The sequence below is a fragment of the Ictidomys tridecemlineatus genome, chromosome 2 (genome assembly GCF_052094955.1).
Source record: "Ictidomys tridecemlineatus isolate mIctTri1 chromosome 2, mIctTri1.hap1, whole genome shotgun sequence".
In the NCBI taxonomy this organism is placed as follows: Eukaryota; Metazoa; Chordata; class Mammalia; order Rodentia; family Sciuridae; genus Ictidomys; species Ictidomys tridecemlineatus.
The window spans coordinates 80,987,511-81,008,785 of NC_135478.1; the positions used below are offsets into that span (position 1 = coordinate 80,987,511).

At 43.0% G+C, this 21,275-nt stretch overlaps 1 protein-coding gene across 1 annotated transcript; it reads right to left on the reverse strand.

Annotated features, from left to right (window-relative positions):
* Nucleotides 1-2,961: 2,961 nt before the first annotated feature.
* On the reverse strand, nucleotides 2,962-5,395 carry Cox6a1 (cytochrome c oxidase subunit 6A1). The gene is made up of 3 exons (XM_005336812.3): nucleotides 5,235-5,395; nucleotides 4,959-5,101; nucleotides 2,962-3,229 (listed from the first exon to the last, which is right to left on the reverse strand). Exons 1-3 carry the CDS (start codon nucleotides 5,341-5,343, stop codon nucleotides 3,146-3,148), a joined length of 336 nt encoding a protein of 111 aa, XP_005336869.1. The 5' UTR covers nucleotides 5,344-5,395; the 3' UTR covers nucleotides 2,962-3,145.
* Between the last annotated feature and the right edge of the window lie 15,880 nt (nucleotides 5,396-21,275).

Below are 21,275 nucleotides of genomic sequence, written 5' to 3' on the forward strand. Positions count from 1 at the left end.
CAGCTAGTGTGGTGGCACAGCCTATAATCCCAGTTACTTGGGAGGCTGAGGTGAGAAGTTTGCAAATTTGAGGCCAGATTGGGCAACTTAGTGAAACACTAATCTTAATTAAAAATTTTTAAAAGGGGGCTGGGTGCAGTGGTGCAGTGGCTTGGGAGGCTGAAGCAGGAGGATCGTGAATTCAAAGCCAGCCTCAGCAAAAGCAAGGCTCTAAGCAACTCAGTGAGACCTTATCTCTAAATAAAATACAAAAAACAGGGCTGGTGATGTAGCTCAGTGATAAAGCATTTCCCTAGCATGTGTGAGGCCCTGGGTGGAATTTCACAATTCTGAAAAAAAGAAAAAGTGAAGATTTGTCTAACTTAGGTAATATGGTGTAGAACCGTGTAGAGGTGAGGTATAGAAACCTCGCTTTTTCCCAAAATTTATATCATAGTAGTCTACACAAAATTTTCTTATTTTTGGTACTGAAGATTGAAACCAGGGGTACTTAACTTCTGAACCACATCCCTAACCCTATTTTGAGACAAAGTCTGCTAAATTGCTTAGGGCCTTGCTCAGTTGCTTAGGCTGGTATTGAATTTGTGATCCTGCTGAAAAAGGATCCAACTCAGCCTCCTGAGATGCTGGAATTACAGGTATATACCACCATACCCCCACCACACTTTCTTAAAATAAATTTGTATTTCATTACCAGAAAATGTCAGGAACAGATGATTACTTACATACTCTAGAAAGTAATTTAATCCCCACAAATACCTATCTTGAAGAATTTGGTGTATTATTATATGCCCAAAGATAGTATGAAGTTGATTTTCAGGAGGCCTAAATTCTGTTTTTTCTCCACTTGACCAATTAGAACTTCATATTTAATGTGACTGGCCCTTAATGTCATTTGAAAACATATTATAGAAAAAATAGAAAGGACTGGGGATGTAGCCCAGTGAAGTGCCCCTGGGTTCAATCCCTAGTACCACTAAATGTATTTATGTATGTGTATACATATATATGTATGTGTATATATCTATATTGGATATATACATACATGTTTGTTTATTTGTTACTCAGTTAAGGAAAGCCTGACAGCAAGCTGAAATTAAGTACTGTTAAGTACTTCTATCCTAAATTCAGACTGGCTACTAGCACAACAGCTTTGTAAGAACTGAGTGCAGAGTACAGCCAAGTGTGGTGGTGCATATCTGTAATCCCAGTGGTTTAGGAGGCAGAGGCAGGAAAATCATGAATTCAAAGTCAGCCTCAGCAATTTAGCGAGGAGCTAAGCAACTCAGTGAGACCCTGTCTCTAAATAAAATTCAAAATAGGGCTGGGGATGTGGCTCAATGGTTGAGTAGTGCCCCGAGTTCAATCCCCAATACCAAAAAAAAAAAAAAGGAACTGAGTGCAAGGTGGTATATCACAAAATGCAAATATAAGATTCTTTTTTTTCTTTTTTGCAGTACTGGGGATTGAATCCAGTGGTGTTGTAATACTGAACTGTATCTCCAGTCTTTTTATTTTTCATCTTGATACAGGGTTCACATTAAGCAGCCTAGACTGGCCTCAAACTTGCAGTCAATCCTGTCTCAGCATCCTGAGTAGCTGAGATTACAGGTATTCACCACCGCATATATTATCACTGATTGCCAAAACAGATCTGTTAAGAATTCTTTGCTGGGTGTAGTGGCACACACCTGTAATCCTAGTGAATAGGAGACTGAGGCTGGTGGATCACAAGTTTGAAGCCAACCTCAGCAGATTTAGTGAGCCCTAAGCAACTTAGGGAAACCCTGTCTCAAAAAACTTAAAGGGCTGGGGGTATGGCTCAATGACAAGGCACCCTGGGTTCAATTCCCAGTACCAAAAACAAGCAAACAAAAACCAAAACAATCCTTCAAGTTGCATGTGCCAACAGTTCCATCCACTGAGGTGCTGAGGCAGAATTGTTTAAGCCTAGGAGCTTGAGACCAGCCTGGGCAACATAGCAAGATCTCATCTCAAGAAACTTCTTTGATGTATATTTAAAAGCTTATCATATTCAAATTATTAAGTCTAAAATATCCACATATTAATAGCTTTCTTGCTTCATGGACACATTCTAGCAAAAGGAATATTTAAATTGCTACTCAAAAAATAATTCTGACTGTTCCTTATCCTATTTTGACTTCATCCTCTCCAGATGTAACTCTAACTACCTCAGCTAATTTAAATATTTTCAATTTTGATGATAAATTTATCACCCTTTCAAGGCAATTTTGTAACTATTACTATTTCTAATTCTTTTTAAAAAATATATATTTTAGTTGTGGATGGACATGTTTGTCTTATTTTTATGTGGTGCTTAGGATCAAACCCAGTGCCTCATACATGCTAGGCTACTGCTCCGCCACTGAGCTATAGCCCCAGCCCTGTTTCTCCTCATTCTTAATGGTTATGGGATCATTTTGATTTCAGAAATAAATAAAGCCAAGACTACCAAGCAGAAATGTGTCCCACTGACTGTATTTCTAAAGGTTTCTGGCCTTTCCAACCTTGAAGATGCTAAATCTTAACTCCAAGATGAAAACAACTCCTCTGGAGAAAATTTTCCAACCATGCAGAGGATTCTGCACCAAATGCTTCTGGACTAGGACATGAGAAAGCTGAAACCCAGAGGAAGCACCTCCTACTGAATCGCAGGTATCTCAGGTGTAAACTACTGTCAATCTGCTGGCCATTAAATGTCTTGGCACCCCCAGTCTGTCAGGAACCTCTTTAAATACTTCATTAGCTCTGGTGTTCTGTACACTGGTCCCTTGGCTTTACCTACCCTAGGCACAAGAAACCAAGAATCTGTTAGTTATTTAGTGAGGTGAACTGGATCTTAAATACTATCAAAAGCAGACATAGACCTTCACTGCAGAAACAGAAATAATAAAATTAATTTCTAAGAAAAAATAAAGAATGTACTTTCACTCAATGCAATTTAAGTTTAAGTTATTTATTTAAGCCATCTCCTGCCTCAAAGAGATGGAAAATCAGTATAATGGTCATCAATTGGTAAATGTAAAGTGAACTTAAGGTCCCATATACTTTTCTGGTCTTCATGCAGTGTAATGGTCCAAACCAGTGCTGTGGTCCCCAGTGCCTGAGTCATGGTCCAGATGCTCTATTCATCTTCATAGCCAGTTGGAAGTGGATTCACATGAGGATTATGGAATAGAGTATGGTTACCATCTCCCCAGGGGAAGGGCTGTGAAATGAAGATGTCAATTAGATACTTCCAGAGAACAGTTCAGAAAGAACACTGCCATGAACTACTTAGAACACAGTAACATACAAAAAGCAAAACAAAAATGAAAAGTAAGTCCTTTATTAGCATATTTCAACATTCCCATAATTTAAGGGAGCTCCTATAATGACTGTGGGGGGGAGGTGTCTTTTTTTTTTTTCCTTCAGTCCTGGGGATTAAACTCAGGGGTGTTTTACCACTGGGCCATATTCCCAGGCCTTTTAAATTTTTTTATTTTGAGACAGTCTCACTAAATTGCTCAGGCTGGCCTCTAACCAACTTGAGATCATCCTGCCTCAGCCTCCCAAGTAGCTGGGATTGTAAGTGTGCACCACCACACCTGGCCCAGGAGCCATTCTTAAAATAGACAATACTGGTAACTAGTATATCCAGTGCTAGATTTTTTTAAGTATTTATTTTTTAGTTGTAGTTGGACACAATATCTTTATTTTATTTATTTTTATGTGGTGCTGAGGATCGAACCCAGGGCCTCACACGTGCTAAGTGAGCACTCTACCGCTGAGCCACAATCCCAGCCCCTCCAGGGCTAGATTTGTGAAAGTGTAATCTTTAAACCTGGCACGGTAATGCATGCCTATAATCCCCCAACTACTAAGGAGGTGGAGAAAGGAAGTTTTGTTTGTTGTTGTTTTATGGGGAGGCGGAGGGAGAACCCAGGAGCCCCTTTATTTTTTAATTTTGAGACACGGCTTCACTAAATTGCTGAGTCTGGCATCAAACTTGCAATGCTCTTGCCTCAGTCTCCCAAGTTGCTAGGATTACCAGCATATATCAGTGGAATCAGAAGATTTCTTGAGCCCATGAGTTTGAGGACAGCCTGGGTTATGCAGTGAGACCCTGTCTTGGGTGGGGAGGGAAAAAAAGTCAGGTTGGGATATAGCTCAGTGGTAGAGCACTTATCTAGTATGTGTGAGGCCTTGGGTTCCTTCCCAGTATTGCAGAAAAGTAAAGAAAGAAAAAGTGTAATTCTCAAATCGCCTGTATCAGAATGGTACAGTGGAGGAGATACTTATTTAAATAAGATTTTAGGCTTTATCCCAGACCTAAAACACTCTCTGGACTGAGAAACTACAAACCACCCTCAATTACTTTGCTCACCACATTTGAAAGCATGACTCTAGAGCAATGGTTTCCAGCCCAGGGTGGTTTTTGCCCCTCCAGGGTACACGGAGTAGTATTTGGAGACATTGGGGGATGAACAGTACTGCCATCTAGTGGATAGTGCCCAAGGATGATGTTAAACAAATGACTGCCATAGCTGAATAGCCAAAGGGAAAACAAGATAGGTATTGTAGGGGGTAGAGGAAGCTATCAGTCTCTTTATTATGAAGGTAGCACCTGGCAGATGCTCAGATTTTAGAAAGCTGAGCTATGTTCAGACCTTGCCACTCCATAAAGGTTTCCCCGAATCTCCCAAGTTTTATGCAACAAACAGCTGTTTCATAGAACTTCAGAACGCAAAACGCTGGATGCATCAGAAGAAAGGAAACCTGAAGGGCACTCACAGTTATGACCTTGGAAACAAATGACATGACCCCAAACAGTTAATTTCTAATTGCGAGAATTAGACGAAAAACTGTACACGCCAGGCACCCACGCTTTTAGAGCATGAAGAACTTGTACTAGGGCACACGCAATGAAAAGAGAACAGACAACAGCAAGGGCGTACCTTGGTTCTGATGCGGAGATGGGGATAGGCGATGAACTCGGGTCTCTCGTGCTCTCCGTGGTGCGATTTGAGGAAAACATTCAGCATGCTCACTCCCACCCCCGGGAGCGCCACGAAGTAAGTGAGGGCCCTCCACATGCGAGCTGCAAAGGAGTCACAACCGCTGAGCCCTGGCAGACCTGCCCGGATATCATTCTCCCTCCCCCAAGGTCACAGTCCCGCCCCGCGACGGTAGTGTGGGGATGCGGCACGTCCCGCCGACCCCAACCCCAGTACCTGAGCCCTCTTCGCCGTGGGCGCCACTCGACATAGGCCGCCCCACCTGTGGGCGAGACCGACCCAGCAGTCTAGAAAGCCGGGACGCAGATACAGCCGCCGCCACCATTTTGACCAGGACTACCCGAGAGCCGGAAGCGGAAGAGGAAAAGAGCCTTGAGGGCGGGACCAAGACCTAAAACACAAGTTCCTATTGGACGACACCTTCTCAATGGCATTAACCGAGCCCGAGGAGCCTGCGCACTATCATCCCCATGAAGGAGTACCTTGTCAAAATCCTCCAAGTCGCCGAGTCCAACAGAGCATGCGCTCTGCCGATTGCTCCAGGATGCGCCCTCTCTTCCAGTGCGTGCGTATTCCCTCCAGGCTCCTTGCGGTCCCACCTTGGGAAGGCAGAAAGGAAATTCGAACGCGGCTCCTCCCTCTCTGGTCGCTGTTTTAGTGGAAGTCCATGGACAGCAACTGGAAGTTCCAAGCGCAGACCACCATGTCCAAAATGCCATTCCACTGGAATATAAATTCTGTACTATCAAGCGTTTGCCATTGCAGCACTCTCAGAGTTCTATCTGGAAATGGTATGACTTGGAATCGTGCCTGGCACATAGCAGGTGCTTAATACAATTTATAGCAATCGAAACTAGAATTGGTACCAGAAAATCTGGATTCTAATCTCGGCTCAACATCCTCAACTTTTGGCCTCTGGTCACGCTGGCTTTCTCTCCCTTAAAATTCTAGAAATAAAAATTGTAGAGGCGATTTTTTTTTCCTTCTCATCTTTTTCTTTTTCTTTTTTCTTCCTTCTATATGTCTAAAAACACTTTGAAAAAGAAAAGAAGGGCTGGGGGTGTAGCTCATTGGTACAGCACGTGCCTAGAATTCTCCACTTCAATCCCAAGTACCTCAAAAAAATTTTTTTAATATTTATTTTTTTAGGTGTAGATGGACACACACAATGCCTTTATTTTTATGTGGTGCTGAGGATCGAACCAGGTCCCGCCTGCGCTAGGCGAGCGCTCTACTGCTGAGCCACAATCCCAGCCTCACCTCAAAAATTTTAATAAATTAAATAATGAAAGTTTAAAAATATATGTATAGGGGCTGGGGATTGCCTCAGTGGCAAAGCACTGGCCAAACATGGGAGTGGAGTTGGGTTGGACCCACACACACACACTAAAATACACACATACACACATGTATGATGAATGCAAACTTTTTAAAAATATTTTTTTAATTGTAGTTGGACACATACCTTTATTTTATTTTATTTATGTATGTGGTCCTGAGGATCGAACCCAGCACCTCGCACGTGCTAGGTGAGCGCTCTACCGCTCAGCCACAACCCCAGCCCGAATGCAAACTTTTTGATTGTAGGCTCCTTTAGGGATGAAATGAAAGCTTTGAAGCATTTTCACACACACACACACACACACACAAAAAAAAACTCACTTGTGAGCTAGGTAAGGTGCTTGTGTAGCATGTCCAAGGCCCTGGATTCAATCCCCAATATAAAAATAAATAAATAAATAAAATAATTTTTTAAAAAATTACCTGCACTAAAGTACACACAGTTTTAGCAAGGTTGGGGGAAGATCTAGAGATCGTCTAGGAATATTTGTGCTTCAGATTAATAACCCTTGGGGTAAGAGACACACAGGAACCCTTAGTGTTTAAAGACTGAGCTCACATCTTCTCCATTACAGCCTATATGATCACCTGGGGGCAAGTTAGATGAAACGAATGCTTTCACGTCATGCAGTTCCATGAGCACAAACATTTAAGATCATATTACTAGAGCTTTACTATCTGACCCAGAATTATATCTTTCTAAGTTTCATGGTGTTATCAGGATCATCAACTCCCCAGGTATCGTTAAACCCAAACAGTGTATGATACAATAACCAGGGCATAACCATAGGTAGGGGACCAAGCTCAGGGATCAGGAAATCTAGGTTGATCTAGATTGAATCCCTGATCTGTCAGCTGCCAACTAGATTTCCTCTTTAAAACGAGACTGTAGGGGCTGGGGTTGTGGATCAGCAGTAGAGCACTCACCTAACATGCGTGAGGCCCTGGGTTCGGTCCCCAGCACCACATAAAACTAAATAAACAAAATAAAGATATTATGTCTAACCAAAAAGTAAATATTAAAAAAAAAAACAAGACAAGACTGTAATACGAATTCCTTCACCCAACAGATATTTTTCAAAACCCAGCTTCACCCAGTGCAGTAGTGCACACCTGTAATACCATTAACTATGGAAACTGAGGCAGGAGAATGGCACCTTCAAGATCCACATGAGCAACTTTAAAAATAACTCTACCTTGGGAAGTTACTCAACTGTAATAATGAGGATGCTCATTTAATATTAACTAAAATGTCAATTATGTGCTAGGTGAACACAGTAGTCGACAAGAGCTGTTATCTCTCTCTCTCTCTCTCTCTCTCTCTCTCTCTCTCTCTCTCTCTCGCATGAAGCTTGCATACTAGTCGGGAAGATGGGATTAAACAAAAATATTCATTGCCTAGAATGCGTTATAAATTCAACGAATGGGCTGGAAGTGTATCTGGGTGGTAGAGCACCTGCCTAGCATGCACCAGGCTTCTAGGTTCTATCCTGAGCACTTCCAGAAAAGATCAACAAATGTTCATTCTCTCACAGGACTTTCTTACACCTTGCAGGGTGGCACACTGCTAAGTAAAGATTCTGCCTATCACATGCTGGAAGACACAGTACATACTCAGGCATGATGGGTATGATGTTATTGACAGGTATATTCAGCATTTGCAAAGCCTTGGATGACCAAATTTAGCCAGCCCAGAAAACCAAAATCATCAATATGAAAAAAATATGAATATTTATTGAGGACTTATTGTGTGCCCAAATCTGTGCTAAGCAGTTTGTGGAAATTATCTTCCCCACATCAGGAAACCACCACTTCTTTCAGGTCATAACGACCCCCCGCCACACACACACACACACAACACGTACACACCACAAATACAATTTCATATCTAATCCATCAATAAATCCCGCCAACTCTTCCTTCAGCTGTACACAGAATCTGACCACTCACCATCCACTGCTGCTCATTTAGTCAAAGGAATTCTCATTTCCCACCTGGACAATTGCAACAACCTCCTGATATTCCTGCTGCCCCATCCCCCGGTGATCTGTTCTCTACATCAAAGTCAGAGGAATCCTTTAAGTCAAGTCACCTACCTCCTCTCCTCATAGTCCTCAATGGCTCCCATTTCCCTCAGAGTAAACAAAAAATACGTAATGTGAGCTACCAGGGTCTACCTAACCTGAGCCTAATCATCTCTCTGGCATCACTCCGATCTCCACCACCTGCTGTCTAAATATTTCTAGCTACATTGGCCCTTTTGTCTTTCCTTGAACATATCAGGCATGCTCTTGCCTCAGGACTTCTGCATGTGTTTATTTCTCTGCCTGACAGAGTTTTCTCCCCAGATAGCCCAGTGAATTACTCTCTTCCTGCACTCAGGTCTCTGCTTAAAATTCATCTTACCGAGAGACCTTCCCTGGTGGAAAAGAAATAGCCCCTCCCCACTCTGACACTCTATCCGCCTTGCGGTGCCGTATCCATCTTCATCACACTCACCACCATCTGCTATATTAAATATTCATGGAATTATTGTCTGTCTTCCTCCACCAAACACCACAGGGGCAGGGATTCAGTTTTGTGCACTGGCACATGCCACATGATAGGCACTCACTGAGTATATATTAATACCAACCATGGTAGATAACTGTTCTCCCCATTTTTTCAAATAATAAAACTAAGACCCAAGATGTGCAGGAAAGTGCCCAAGGTCACACAGACTTAGGTAAGTGGCAGACCTAGGCAGTTAAGCACTCCTGATATTTCTCTTAGCCTCTTAGCCATACAAGGTTTGGTTTAGAAATAAACCAACTCCAAGAGGTCACCCTATCTAGCTCATGCTGATCTGATGCTCTAAATAGGAGTCAGTGAGAAAAAGAAGGACTGTTGGGTCTGGGGTTGGGGCTCAGTGGCAGAGCGCTTGCCTTGCATGTGTGAGGTACTGGGTTCGATCCTCAACACCACATATAAATAAATAAAAAAATAAAGGTACATCAACAACTAAAAAAAAAAAAAAGAAAAAAAGAAAGAAAAGAAAAGAACTGCTAATTTCTGTCTCCATGACTGAATGGAGAATAGTGGTTACTAGAGGTTGGGAAGGATGTGTGTTTGGTGGGGAAGATGGATAAAGGGAATGTGGATTGAATCAGCGTATGCTGTCTGCCCATGTGGAAATATCTCGCTGATCCCTATTAATATACACAATTAATACAAGTTGATAAAAATAAAATGATTTAGAAATTTCTGTTCTTGGGGTGCTGAGGTGGCAGATCTGCACGTGCTCCCTCTCACGGAGACACGCCACCCAGTCTCCCCAGGACACCCAGCCTCTCTGTGTAAGGAGCTTCTCCAAGGCCATAAGCAGCCAGGCCGGGATTTGACGTCATCCTCTCTGGCAGCTGGTGATGTTTACACTCAGGCTGAGGCCACTCAGGCTGTCTCTGATGCCCTAGTTCCTTGAAACAGGGAGGTGATAGTGAACACCTCCATGCTGGGGCAGCGGCTGGTGGTGGAGGGAGATGCTGGGGCAAGACAGGAGGGGCTTCCCAGCCAAGGACAGGACTTACTGAAGAAGAAATTTTTCTGGGACATCCCACATGCTCCTTCTATTCTGGTTTCTCCCAGCTAAGAGCACCTTTCATTCCTGATCCAATAAATATTTGTCCACCAAGCAACTAATCCTGGGAGAAGGAGCTGGCACTGAGGCATATTTCCAGCAGGCTTCAGGAGAACCAGGGAGTTGTGGCCACTACCTCCACCCTCTCCATACCTTGACTGAACTGCTCAGTGTCTTTCATTCATAACAATTAGGGTCTCAACTGTGTGCCTGGACTTGGGACACAGCAGTGGCATTTGTGGAATAGGCGGGTTTCTTTCTTTCTTTTTAAGACCTGGGATTGAACCCAGGGGCGCTTACCTCAGCCCTCCTTTTATATTTTATTTAGAGACAGTGTCTTTTTTTTTTTTTTTTAGAGAGAGAGAGAGAATTTTAATATTTATTTTTTAGTTATCAGCGGACACAACATCTTTGTTTGTATGTGGTGCTGAGGATCAAACCTGGGCCACACGCATGCCAGGTGAGCGCACTACTGCTTGAGCCACATCCCCAGCCCCTAGAGGTAGTGTCTTAATAAATTGTTTAGGGCCTCGCTAAGTTGCTGAGCCTGGCTTTGAACTTGTGATCCTCCTGCCTCGAGCTGCTGGGATTACAGGTGTGCACCACCCCACTCTGCTGAAATAGGTGATGTTCATATCCCCATTTTAGGGATGAGGCCACTGAGGTACAAAGAAGTTAAATCATTTGCCTAAGTTTCACTCTATAAGTGACACAGCCAAGACTGAAATTCAGAAGCACATTTAACCACTATAAGAAACTGCTTTGTTAACTCAAGTGACCTTAACCATGCCTGGCACAAAGTGAAAGCTCAGCCGGGCACAGTGGCACATGCAGGAGCATGGCAAGTTCAAGGCCAGCTTCAGCAATTTAGCAACCTTGTCTTAAAAAAAAAAAGGAAAGGAAAAAAAAGCCAGGTGTGGTGGCACATGTCTGTAATCCCAGTGGCTCAGGAAGCTGAAGCAGAAGGATTGCAAGTTCAAAGCCAACTTCAGCAACTTGGTAAGACCCTGAGCAACTGAGCGAGACTGTCTCAAAAAAAAGTGTGGGGGGGGGCTGGGGATGAGGCTCAGTGGTTAAACTCCTTTGGGTTCAATCCCCATTACTATTAAAAAAACAAAAGCAAATGCTTAATACTTGTTAATCTGGGAATGTGGGCACATGCCTGTTGTTCTAGCACTTGGGAGGCTTAGGCAGGAGGATCACTTGAGCCCAGGATTTCAAGGACAGCCAGGACCAGACAGTGAGAATCTGTCTAAAAGAAAAAAAAAAAAAAAAAAAGTTAACTGTTGGTATTGTCATGATCAAGGGAGGAAGGTACAGGATGTATGGAAGCAAAGCAGAAGGGCATTTGGTATGAATTTTGAAGGGGGCAGTCTCAAGAAGGCTTCTTGTAGGAGGTGACACTTCTCCCCCCAACACACACACACACACACACACACACACACACACACACACAGACACGAGTTAGGGAGTCAGGGATAAGTTTGTGTTGGGAGGGAGATGGAAAGAGTTTTCCAGGAAAAAAAATTGGGGGGTACTAAATCCAGAATTCCAACCAATGCCTTAAGGTTGGAGATGTGAGGGTTCAAGGACTGGTCCTTCCAGGATCCTGTGGGCCATGCTGAGTTAGGATCTCTTTGTTTCTTATGATGATGGGGATAGAATGCAGGGCCTCCCATGTGCTGGGCAAGTGCTCTATCACTGAGCCACACCCCCAGCCCTCTGAGTTAGGATCTTGACTAAAGGGTACTGAGAAGCCTTGGTTTTAGGCTAGGAGGCAGGAAATCAGCTTTGCAATTTAGAAAGATCCCTGACAGTGTATATCTAGAGGTTTGCAGAGAGGGCTGAACGTGAGAGTTTATTTTCTAGGGACTCAAGTGATGATGGTGGGGGTTGTTCATCCAGGCAGGCAGAATCGTGTAGCTATGCAGGTTAGGGCACTAGATTCAGACCCTGGGCTAAGTGGCTTTGATACTTGGCCCTATTCTTTCCTACCAGGAGGGCCTGGGGCAATCAATCCACTTTACCTCTCTGAGCCTCCTTTCCTTAATTTATAAATGGGGCTAATAACTGACCATCTTCCACAGATACTGTGAGTTTAATGTGATAGTTTAGGCAGAGAGCCCGGAACAGGGAGAGTGCACAGTGAAGGGTAGCTATTGCTTATTTCTACAGTTCACCTCCCAGATCTCTGCCAACCTTGATTGTCAGCTTTTGGAGAAGACTCCAGGGATCATTATCCCTGTAACCCACTAGAACTTGGTGCTCAATTCTATCTTCATCCTGGTCACTGCTGATGTTCATACACACGTCTGCATCCAAGGCTTTGCTCAACTGGGTCTCCTGGCTGGAAATGCGCTTCCCACCCAGTCTTCACCTCTCATAGGCAGCCTTTCCCGGTTACCTCCTGCCCTCTGCCTCCATTCCTCTGAATTCCCTTGAGGGAGGACACAGAGCTGGCATTAAAAAAAAAAAAAAAAAAAAAAAAAGGTTAGGAACTCAGGTTCTCAAAGCTGAATTTTTTTTTAATGATTTTTTTTTTTTGTACCAGGGATTGAACCTAGGGCCGTTTAATTACTGAGCTACATCCCCAACACTTTTCATTTTTTTTTTTTTTTGAGACAGGGTCCTTGATAAGTTGCTTGGGGCTTCACTAAATTGTTGAGGCTGACTTTGAACTTGCTATCCTCCTGCCCCAACCTCCCCAGCTACTGGGATCACAAGCATGAGCCACTGTGCCTGGCCAAAACTGGATTGAAATCTTCCTGGTTCTATGGGTTTTTCCACTACCAATGCCTTCATCTCTCTGTACCTCAGTTTTTTTCATCTGCCAAATGAGGGAAAAAAATAGTACCTACTATTAGGATGGTTGGGAAGACTGAATATGAACTTATATGTAAAGCACTTGGCACTTGGCTGAACAAATAGCAACAGCTGGTATTATTACTATTTTGTTTGTTATTTTGGAACAGGGTCTCACTGAGTTACTTAGTGCCTCTCTAACTAGCTGAGGCTGGCTTTGAACTCTCCATCCTCCTGCTTCAGCCTCCCAAGCTGCCGGGATTACAAGTGTATGCCACCCTGAATACTACTATTATCTTTTTTGGGGGGGGGGATTGGTAGTTTTTTTAGTTAGACTGTAAGCCGCCTGAGGGCGGGGACCCCTCGGGCCTGGCGCGGAAGGAAGTTTTGCAGCCCGGAGCTGGACTGGGGCGACTCTGCACCCGCGCCTGCAGTACGGTGCTCGCCCGGTGGGTGGCAGACTCCGCATGTGCGGGCACCGCCCACGAGCCGGCCTGGGAGTCGCGCCCGCGACCTTCAACGTGGCTGTCTGGTGTCAGGATCCTTTTGAAGGGAGGAGAGAAGGGGAACTTGTGAAAGCTAGTGGGAGACTCGCCCGGGCTTCAGGGACTCCTTCTTAGGGCCCTCTGCATCTTCCCGAGGGTTGGAAGAAGAAGAAAAAATCTTCACTTCCCACCTGGGTCGAGGGCAGAGGGGACAGACTGGAAAACCTCTGCCCTGAGCCTGAGAAAGAAAAAGAGAAAGGCTCATCCTGAAAAAATCTTCATCGTCATAACTCCCAAGTCACTGGGTGCTTCCCTGGACAGTCCATGCATTGTCCCCACCCAGTACCTCCTTTGATCTTAGGAGAAAGGGAGGTGTGCCCATTTTGCAGGGGAGGGCCACTGTGACTGGTAGAGTCACAGTTAGACACTGTTAGACACTGACCTCTGCTGTGCTGCGCCTAACTGCCTAACTCCAAAGCCCAGCTCTCTACCCACCCCTGTAGGTCAAACTAAGACCACCCTGCAGAGGCGTCTGCCCACCTTCCTTACTATTACTAATTCAAATAACTCCTCTTTAGCCTACCCTTACTGGGATGATGGCACTTGGCATGTATTATTTCATTTAATCCTTCCAACAACCCCTCAGAGTAAGACTTTACTATCATCCCCGTTTTACAGAAGGAAACTGAGAAGCAAAAATTAAACCAAATTTGGGCCAAAAATAAAATTCTCAAAAGTCTGTGTTTTCAGCTAGTACTGTATTTTTGTTGTTGGTGGTGTTTTTTTGTTTGTTTGTTTGTTTGTTTTTGTGGTTGTTGTTTCTGTTATATTGGGGATTAAATCCAGCAGTGCTCTACCACTGAGCTACATCCCCAGTCCTTTGTATTTTATTTTAGTTTATTTTTTTAATTCAAGGTCTTAGCTGGCCTGGAACAATCCTCCTGCCTCAGCTTCCTGAGTCCCTGGGATTACAAACATGTATAGCACCATGCCTGGTTGCTTGGTTCTTCTTTTTTTTTTTTTTAACACTTTTTTTTTTTTTTTGAGAGAGAGAGAGAGAATTTTTTTTTTTTTTTTAATATTTCTCTTTGAGTTTTCGGAAGATACAACATCTTTGTTTGTATGTGGTGCTGGGGATCGAATCCCGGGCCGCACGCATGCCAGGCAAGCGCGATACCGATTGATCCACATCCCTAGCCCCTGCTTGGTTCTTAATAATTATTTAAGTATTGAATAGGTAATACATTCCTACCTACTACTTATTCAAATTACCATAAATAAACCAACAAAGGACAAAGGATGAAAAATTTGTCCCCATTCCTGTCCTCCAGCCACCCTGGTCCAGTCTGTACTGCTAAGGGTAGCACCCTGTGAGTTATGAGTTATGTCTATGAAGATTTTCAGGATAGCTTCTCCTTTTTTTCTCTGTCTCCCAGACCCTGGTGGAGGAAAGGGGTGTCTTCAGTATTCCTCTCTGCCCTAGTTCCAATCTGTATCCTAGAGATTTCTCTTTTTTGGGGGGGTACTGGGGATTGAACTCAGGGATACTCGGCCACTGAGCCACCTCCCCAGCCCTATTTTGTATTTTATTTAGAGACAGGGCCTCACTGAGTTGCTTAGTGCCTCACGTTTGTTGAGGCTGGCTTTGAACTCACAATCCTCCTGCCTCAGTTTCCCAAGATACTGGGATGACAGGCATGGACCACGGCACCCAGCTCACCCTAGGGTTTTCTGTTATATTCCTCCGGAGATATTCTCACCACCACCCATGCTGGGGTGGTGGTGAGAAACCCAGGGATGCTCTACTACTGAGCTACATTCCTAGTCCTTTATATCTTATTTTATTTATTTTACTGCCCTTCATACCTCACATTGACTCTCTCAAACATAGGAAAAGCCATGTTATCTTCTAGAACTGGAAGTGATTTCTCTTCTCTGATTCCTTGGGTTAGCATTCAGGGCCTCCTGAGAACACCTCTACCTCTATCCACCTTGGTATCCAAAGTCTGGGTCCTGCAATCATCTTCCCAGCTCCTTTGTCTCCTCTTTCTTTCTTTCTTTCTTTCTTTCTTTCTTTCTTTCTTTCTTTCTTTCTTTCTTTCTTCCTTCCTTCCTTCCTTCCTTCCTTCCTTCCTTTCTTTTCTTTTCTTTTCTTTTTAATATATTTTAGTTGTCAATGGATCTTTTTTTATTTATTTACATGTGGTGCTGAGGATCGAACCCAAGGCCTCACACATGCCAGGCAAGCCCTCCACCACTGAACCACAACTCCAGCCGCTCTCTTGCTTCTTTCAACTGTTCCATCTTTTGAAATCCCTTTATCCCCTTGAGTATCCCCAACCAGAATCTCTACCACTGAGCTACATCCGCAGCCTGAGGAGCTCAGTTTAAGCCTTGCATGTGGTGACCATTCTCAGACTTAAATCAGACTTTAGGTCTCCCCTCAAGTCTGTGAACATTGACAGAACTTGAACCCTGCTGAGAAATGGTGAAATTAAAACCCTTAAAATTTGTATTTGTGAAGTTCAAAGCCAGCCTCAGCAACTTAGCAAGGCCCTGAGAAACTTAGCAAGAACTTATCTCAAAATAAAATATAAAGGGCTGGGGTTGTGGCTCAGTTGTTGAATACTTGCCTAGCACATATGAGGCAGTGGGTTCGACCCCCCAACACCATGTGAAAAAACTAAATAAACAAAATAAAGGTATTGGGGCTGGGGTAGTGGCTCAGTGGTTGAGTGCTTGCCGCATGTGCATGAGGCACTGGGTTCCATCCTCAGCACCACAGAAAAACAAATAAATAAATAAAATAAAGATGTTGGGTCCATCTACAACTAAAAAAAATTTAAAAAATAAAGGTATTGTGTCCATCTACAACTAAAAATATTTTTTAAAAAATAAATAAAATAGGGTTGGGGATGTGGCTCAAGCGGTAATGTGCTCGCCTGGCATGCGCACGGTGCTGGGTTGGATCCTCAGCACCACATAAAATAAAATAAAGATGTTGTGTCCACCAAAAACTGAAAAATAAAAATTAAAAAAAATATTTTAAAAATAAAATAAATAAATAAAATAAAAAGGGCTGGGGATGTGGCTCAGTGCTAAAATTCCCCAGTACCAAAAAAAAAAAAAAAAAAAAAAAACAAGCCAACTTCATTCCCACCTCAGGATTTCTGCAGCAGCTATGCCTCTGCTTGGCGTGTGTCTCCTTAAATATCAGACTTTTTAGAGAGGTTTTCCTTGGTTACTCTTTCTTTTTTTCTTTCTTTTTCTTTTGGTACTAGGGATTAAATACAAGGACATTTTTACCACTGAGCCACAACCCTAGCCCTTTTTCTTTTTTTTAATTTAGAGACAGGGTCTTGCTAAGTTGCTTAGGGCCTCGCTAAATTACCAAGGCTGGCCTCGAATTTGCCATTCTCCTGCTTCAGCCTCTTGAGGCACTGGAATTACAGGCATGTGCCACTGTCCTGGCTCTCAGTTCTCTTCTCTTTTATTTTTTTAGTTCTGTGTGTGTGTGTGTGTGTGTGTGTGTGTGTGTGTGTGTGTGTGTGTGGTGCTGGAACTCAGGACCTTGCACATGTTAGGCAAGTGCTCTATCATGAAACCACACACCTCCAGCCCCTGTTATCTGTTTTTTGTTTGTTTGTTTAGTTTACTCTCTTGGTTATCTCTCCCATTAGACTTTGCATTCCAGTAGAGCATGGTGGCGCACATCTATGATCCCAGTGGCTAGGGAGGCTGTGGCAGGAGGATTGCAAATTCAAAGCCTCAGCCATTTAGTGTGGCCCCAAACAATTTAGCAAGACCCTCTCTCAAAATGAAAAATGAAGTGGAGCACAATGGTGCACACCTGTAATCACAGTGGCTTGGGAGGCAGAGGCAAGAGGATCTTGAGTTCAAAGCCAGCCTCAGCAAAAGCGAGGCCCTAAGCAACTCATTGAGACTTTTTCTCTAAATAAAACACAAAATAGGGTTGGGAAAGGGGCTCAGTGGTCGAGTGCCCCTGAGTCCAATCCCCTGTAGCCTCCCTGCCTCCAAAAAAAAAAAAAAAAAGTGAGAAAGGACTAGGGATGTAGCTCAGTAGTAAAGTACTTGGGGTCCCCACACCCCTGCCCGCTGACAAAAGAAGTTCAGATAATTAGAACATGGCTATGAAAGGATTTGAATCCAGGCTGCCAAGGACCGGAGGACTTATCCTACCCACCTAAAGATTATTCATCATTGGTAGCCAGAGGGTAATTCCTAGAGTGAAGAGAGCCTGAGCTTCTTGGGTGTTTTCCTGGTGCCATTACAAAGGAAATCTTCACTTATTCAAAGGTCATTACCTGAACTAGGAACTCAGCTCAGTGGTAAAGTACTTTAGTGTGCTAGAGACCCTGGGTTAAATTCCCAGCACTGGTTACTGCTGGGCACAAAGATTTATTTATTTATAAACAAAGGCTTAGCTGTTGATAATGGAGGTGAAAACAACATTCAAATTAGAGGGTGATTCTGGGCCCTGCATCCACCCTTAGTCAGCTGATAAGGGTCCTGTAATAGGAGCCAGGAATGGTGGCATAGGCTGCCTGTAAATCCTAGCTACTCCTGGGGCTGAGAAGAAGAACCACAAGTTCAAGATCAACCTGGATAATTTAGTGAGACCCAGTTTCAAAATAAAACCGGTTTGGGTATGTGGCTCAGTGGTAGCGCACTTACCTACCAGCATATATGAGACCCTGGGTTCAATTCCCAGCACCGCTAAAAATTAAAAAAAAAAAAAAAATAGAGGGGGAAGGCTAGTTTCTTACTTCAGTTATTCATTCATTCAAGTTCTCATTTATTCAACCAAGTACCAAATATTTCTTGAGGGGCTACAGTGTGCCCAGATCCAGAGATGAACTAGACACAGTCATTATCTTAGTGTCTACTCCTTACCTCCTACCTCCTGGCCCTAGGCATCCCCTTCTCCATCGTGCTGGCACGATGCCTATGGGTCGTTAGCCCCTTCATCAGTAAATCTAAATTCTTACCCCAGTTGCATGCTATACCTATAGATAGTTGCTTGGAGTCTTCACTTTCTCCCTGAGCCTCAGTTTCCTAATCTGTAGAAAAGCGGCAATAATGCCCACTGCCCAGAGTTGTAAGAATTCAATGGAATAAATTTGTCAGTCACAGTGGCTCACACTTGTCATCCCAGTGGCTTGGGAGGCTGAGGCAGGAGGATCCCGAGTTTAAAGCCAGCCTGAGCAACAGCGAGACCCTAAGCAACTCAGTAAGACCCTGACTCTAAATAAAATACAAAATAGGGCTGGGGATGTGGCTCAGTGGTCAAGTTCAATCTGAGTACAATCTCTGGTACAAAAAAAAAAAAAAAATTTCAATGGAATAAATTGATAGTACTTTATAAACTTTAAAGTGCTTTATAAATTGTAAAGTACCAAGCCAATATTACATATTATTGTTTAGAGAGAGATGAAACTGAAATCAACAAATAAATGATAATTGTACAATCCCCTCTTTTTTAATTAAAAAAAAATTGTAGCAGGATCTTTCTCTTACCCTATCAAATCAGACAGGTAGTTGGTAAGTTTATTGAAAAAGTCCATCAAAGACTGGCTTGGTGGTATATACCTGTAATTCCAGCAACTTGGGAGGTTGAGTCAGAGGATCACAAGTTCCAGGCCAGCTTCAGCAAATTAGTGAGACCTTCAGAAATTTAACAAGACCCTGTCTCAAAATAGAAAGTGAAAAAGTACTGGGGGGCTGGGTTTGTGGCCAGTGGTAGAGCGCTCACCTAGCACGTGCGAGGCACTGGGTTCGATCCTCAGCACCACATATAAGTAAATAAATAAAGGTCAGTCAACAACTAAAAAAAAAAAAAAAAAAAAAAAAAAAAATTTAAGTACTGGGGATATAATTCAGTTGTGAAGTACCCCTGGGTTCAATACTCAGTACCTCAAAAATAAATAAATAAAGGGCTGGGGATATAGCTCAGTGGTAGAGCACTTGCTTAGCCTGTGTGAGGCCCTAGGTTCAATCCCTAGTACCACAAGCAACAAAAAACTGTAAGTGGGGCTGGGGTGGTGGCTCAGTGGTAGAGTGCACACCTGGCATGCATGAGGCACTGGGTTCAATCCTCGGCACCACATAAAAACAAACTAATGTATCCACCTAAAACTAAAGATAAAAAATAAATATTAAAAAAAAACTGTAAGCAAAAATTTTTAATCATTTTCTGTTTTAATGAATTTGTGTGTATTGGTGTGCCAGGATTGAACCCAGGAATGCTCTACTACTGAGTTTCAGCCCCAGTTTTTTTTTATTTCTTATTTTGAGACAGGGCCTTGCAAAATTGCCCATTCTGGCCTCAAACTTGCAATCTTTCTGCCTCAGCCTTCCAAGTAGCTGGAATCATAGGCTATGCCACTCTATCTGCATGGCTAATCAGCTTTATTTTTTGGGAACAGTTTCGGGTTCACAACAATATTAAGCAGAAGGTACAGATATATTCCATCGACTCCCTGTCCCCACACATGAACAGTCTTCCTCATTATCAATGTCCAACACCAGAATGATACACTCATTACAGTTGGTGAACCCACATTGACACATCCTTATCACCCAAAGTATAGTTCATATTAGGGTTAGCTCTTGGTGTTGTGCATTCTATGGAGTTGGAAAAATGTATAATGACATTTACCAGGAAATGTTTTAGACTTTTCCCAAAGCATTCAACCGCTCATTTGTAGCATCATTAGGGTTCTGTTTTGTTTGGTGGTGGTACTGGAACCCAGGGCCTAGTGCATGCTAGGCCAGTGTCTACCCCTGAGCTATATTCCCAACCATCACTTTTCTTGTCCCACTCTCAATCATCGGTTTGTTGTATACAATTATGTGATTTAATAACAAGAGTGACTGGAGACTGTAACACAGTCACATCTGAAGTTCTTGGAAAGAGTTAGTAGCTGGTCATATTAGAGTCAAATCCATCCGCTGCTGTGGGTATCTTATCATTCTGGCTTTTATGGGAGACCAGGTGAGCAAACATTGGTTATTTCAGTGAGCCAGCATAGTGAGTTCTTTTCCCCCCAATACTGGAGATTGAACCCAGGGGTGCTTCACCACTGAGCCAGATCTGCAGTCCTATTTTAATGGTTTATTTTGACACAAGGTCTCCTTAAGTCCTTAGAGTCTTGCTAAGTCGCTGAGGTTGATCTCCAACTTGCAATCTTCCTACCTCAGCCTCCTGAATTGTTGAGATGACAGGTATGCACCACTGCACCCAGCCTACTTTATTCTTTATTTAAGACAGAATCCCACTAAATTGCAAAGGGTCTTGCTAAATTGGTGAGGTAGGCCTCAAACTTGGGATCTTCCTGCCTCAGCCTCCCAAATTGCTGAAATTACAGATATTCACCATTGCTCCTGGACCCAGTGCAATTTTTTTTAATAGTTGTAAATGTACACAATAGCTTTATTTATTATTATTATTATTTTTTTAATGTGGTGCCTCAAACCCAGTGCCTCACACATTCTAGGCAAGTGCTCTACCACGGAGCCACAACCCCAGCTCTCCAGTGAATTCTTAATCAGGTGAGTTGTTTAATCCAGAATATTTTACTATACAAAAAATTTAATAACAGCAACAACAACAAAAAAAGCCATCTCTCAATTAAAAAAATAAAATACGAAAACCATCTCTGACGGATTCTGTCCTCTTCTTGCTCCTTTATATTTTTCAGAAGTGTTTCTTTTTATATGTTTGTTTTGTTGCAATTTTAAAATAGATGAAAGTTTGTTTGGTTGTTGTTGCTTGTTTTTTAGAGCTAGGGATAAAGCAGAGCACTCTACCCCTAGAAGAAAGTGTTTGCTCCCTTCCTTCCTTTCTCTCTCTTTCTTTTTTCTTTCTACTTAATTAAGACTGCAGGACCACATATGCGAAGTGCTAAATGGTCTATACTAAACTTCAAATTCCATGAATCAAGCCTATTGTAATAGACTGGACATGACATAACATGCCTAATTGGGATAATG

Coding starts and splice junctions, on each gene's coding strand:
- Cox6a1 (XM_005336812.3), bottom strand. CDS start 5,343: ATGGTGGCGGCGGCTGTATCTGCGTCCCGGCTTTCTAGACTGCTGGGT. Junction 5,102..5,234: donor CCACGGCGAAGAGGGCTCAG/GTACTGGGGTTG, acceptor ACTCCTTTGCAG/CTCGCATGTGGAGGGCCCTC. Junction 3,230..4,958: donor ATCTCCGCATCAGAACCAAG/GTACGCCCTTGC, acceptor TTCATTTCACAG/CCCTTCCCCTGGGGAGATGG.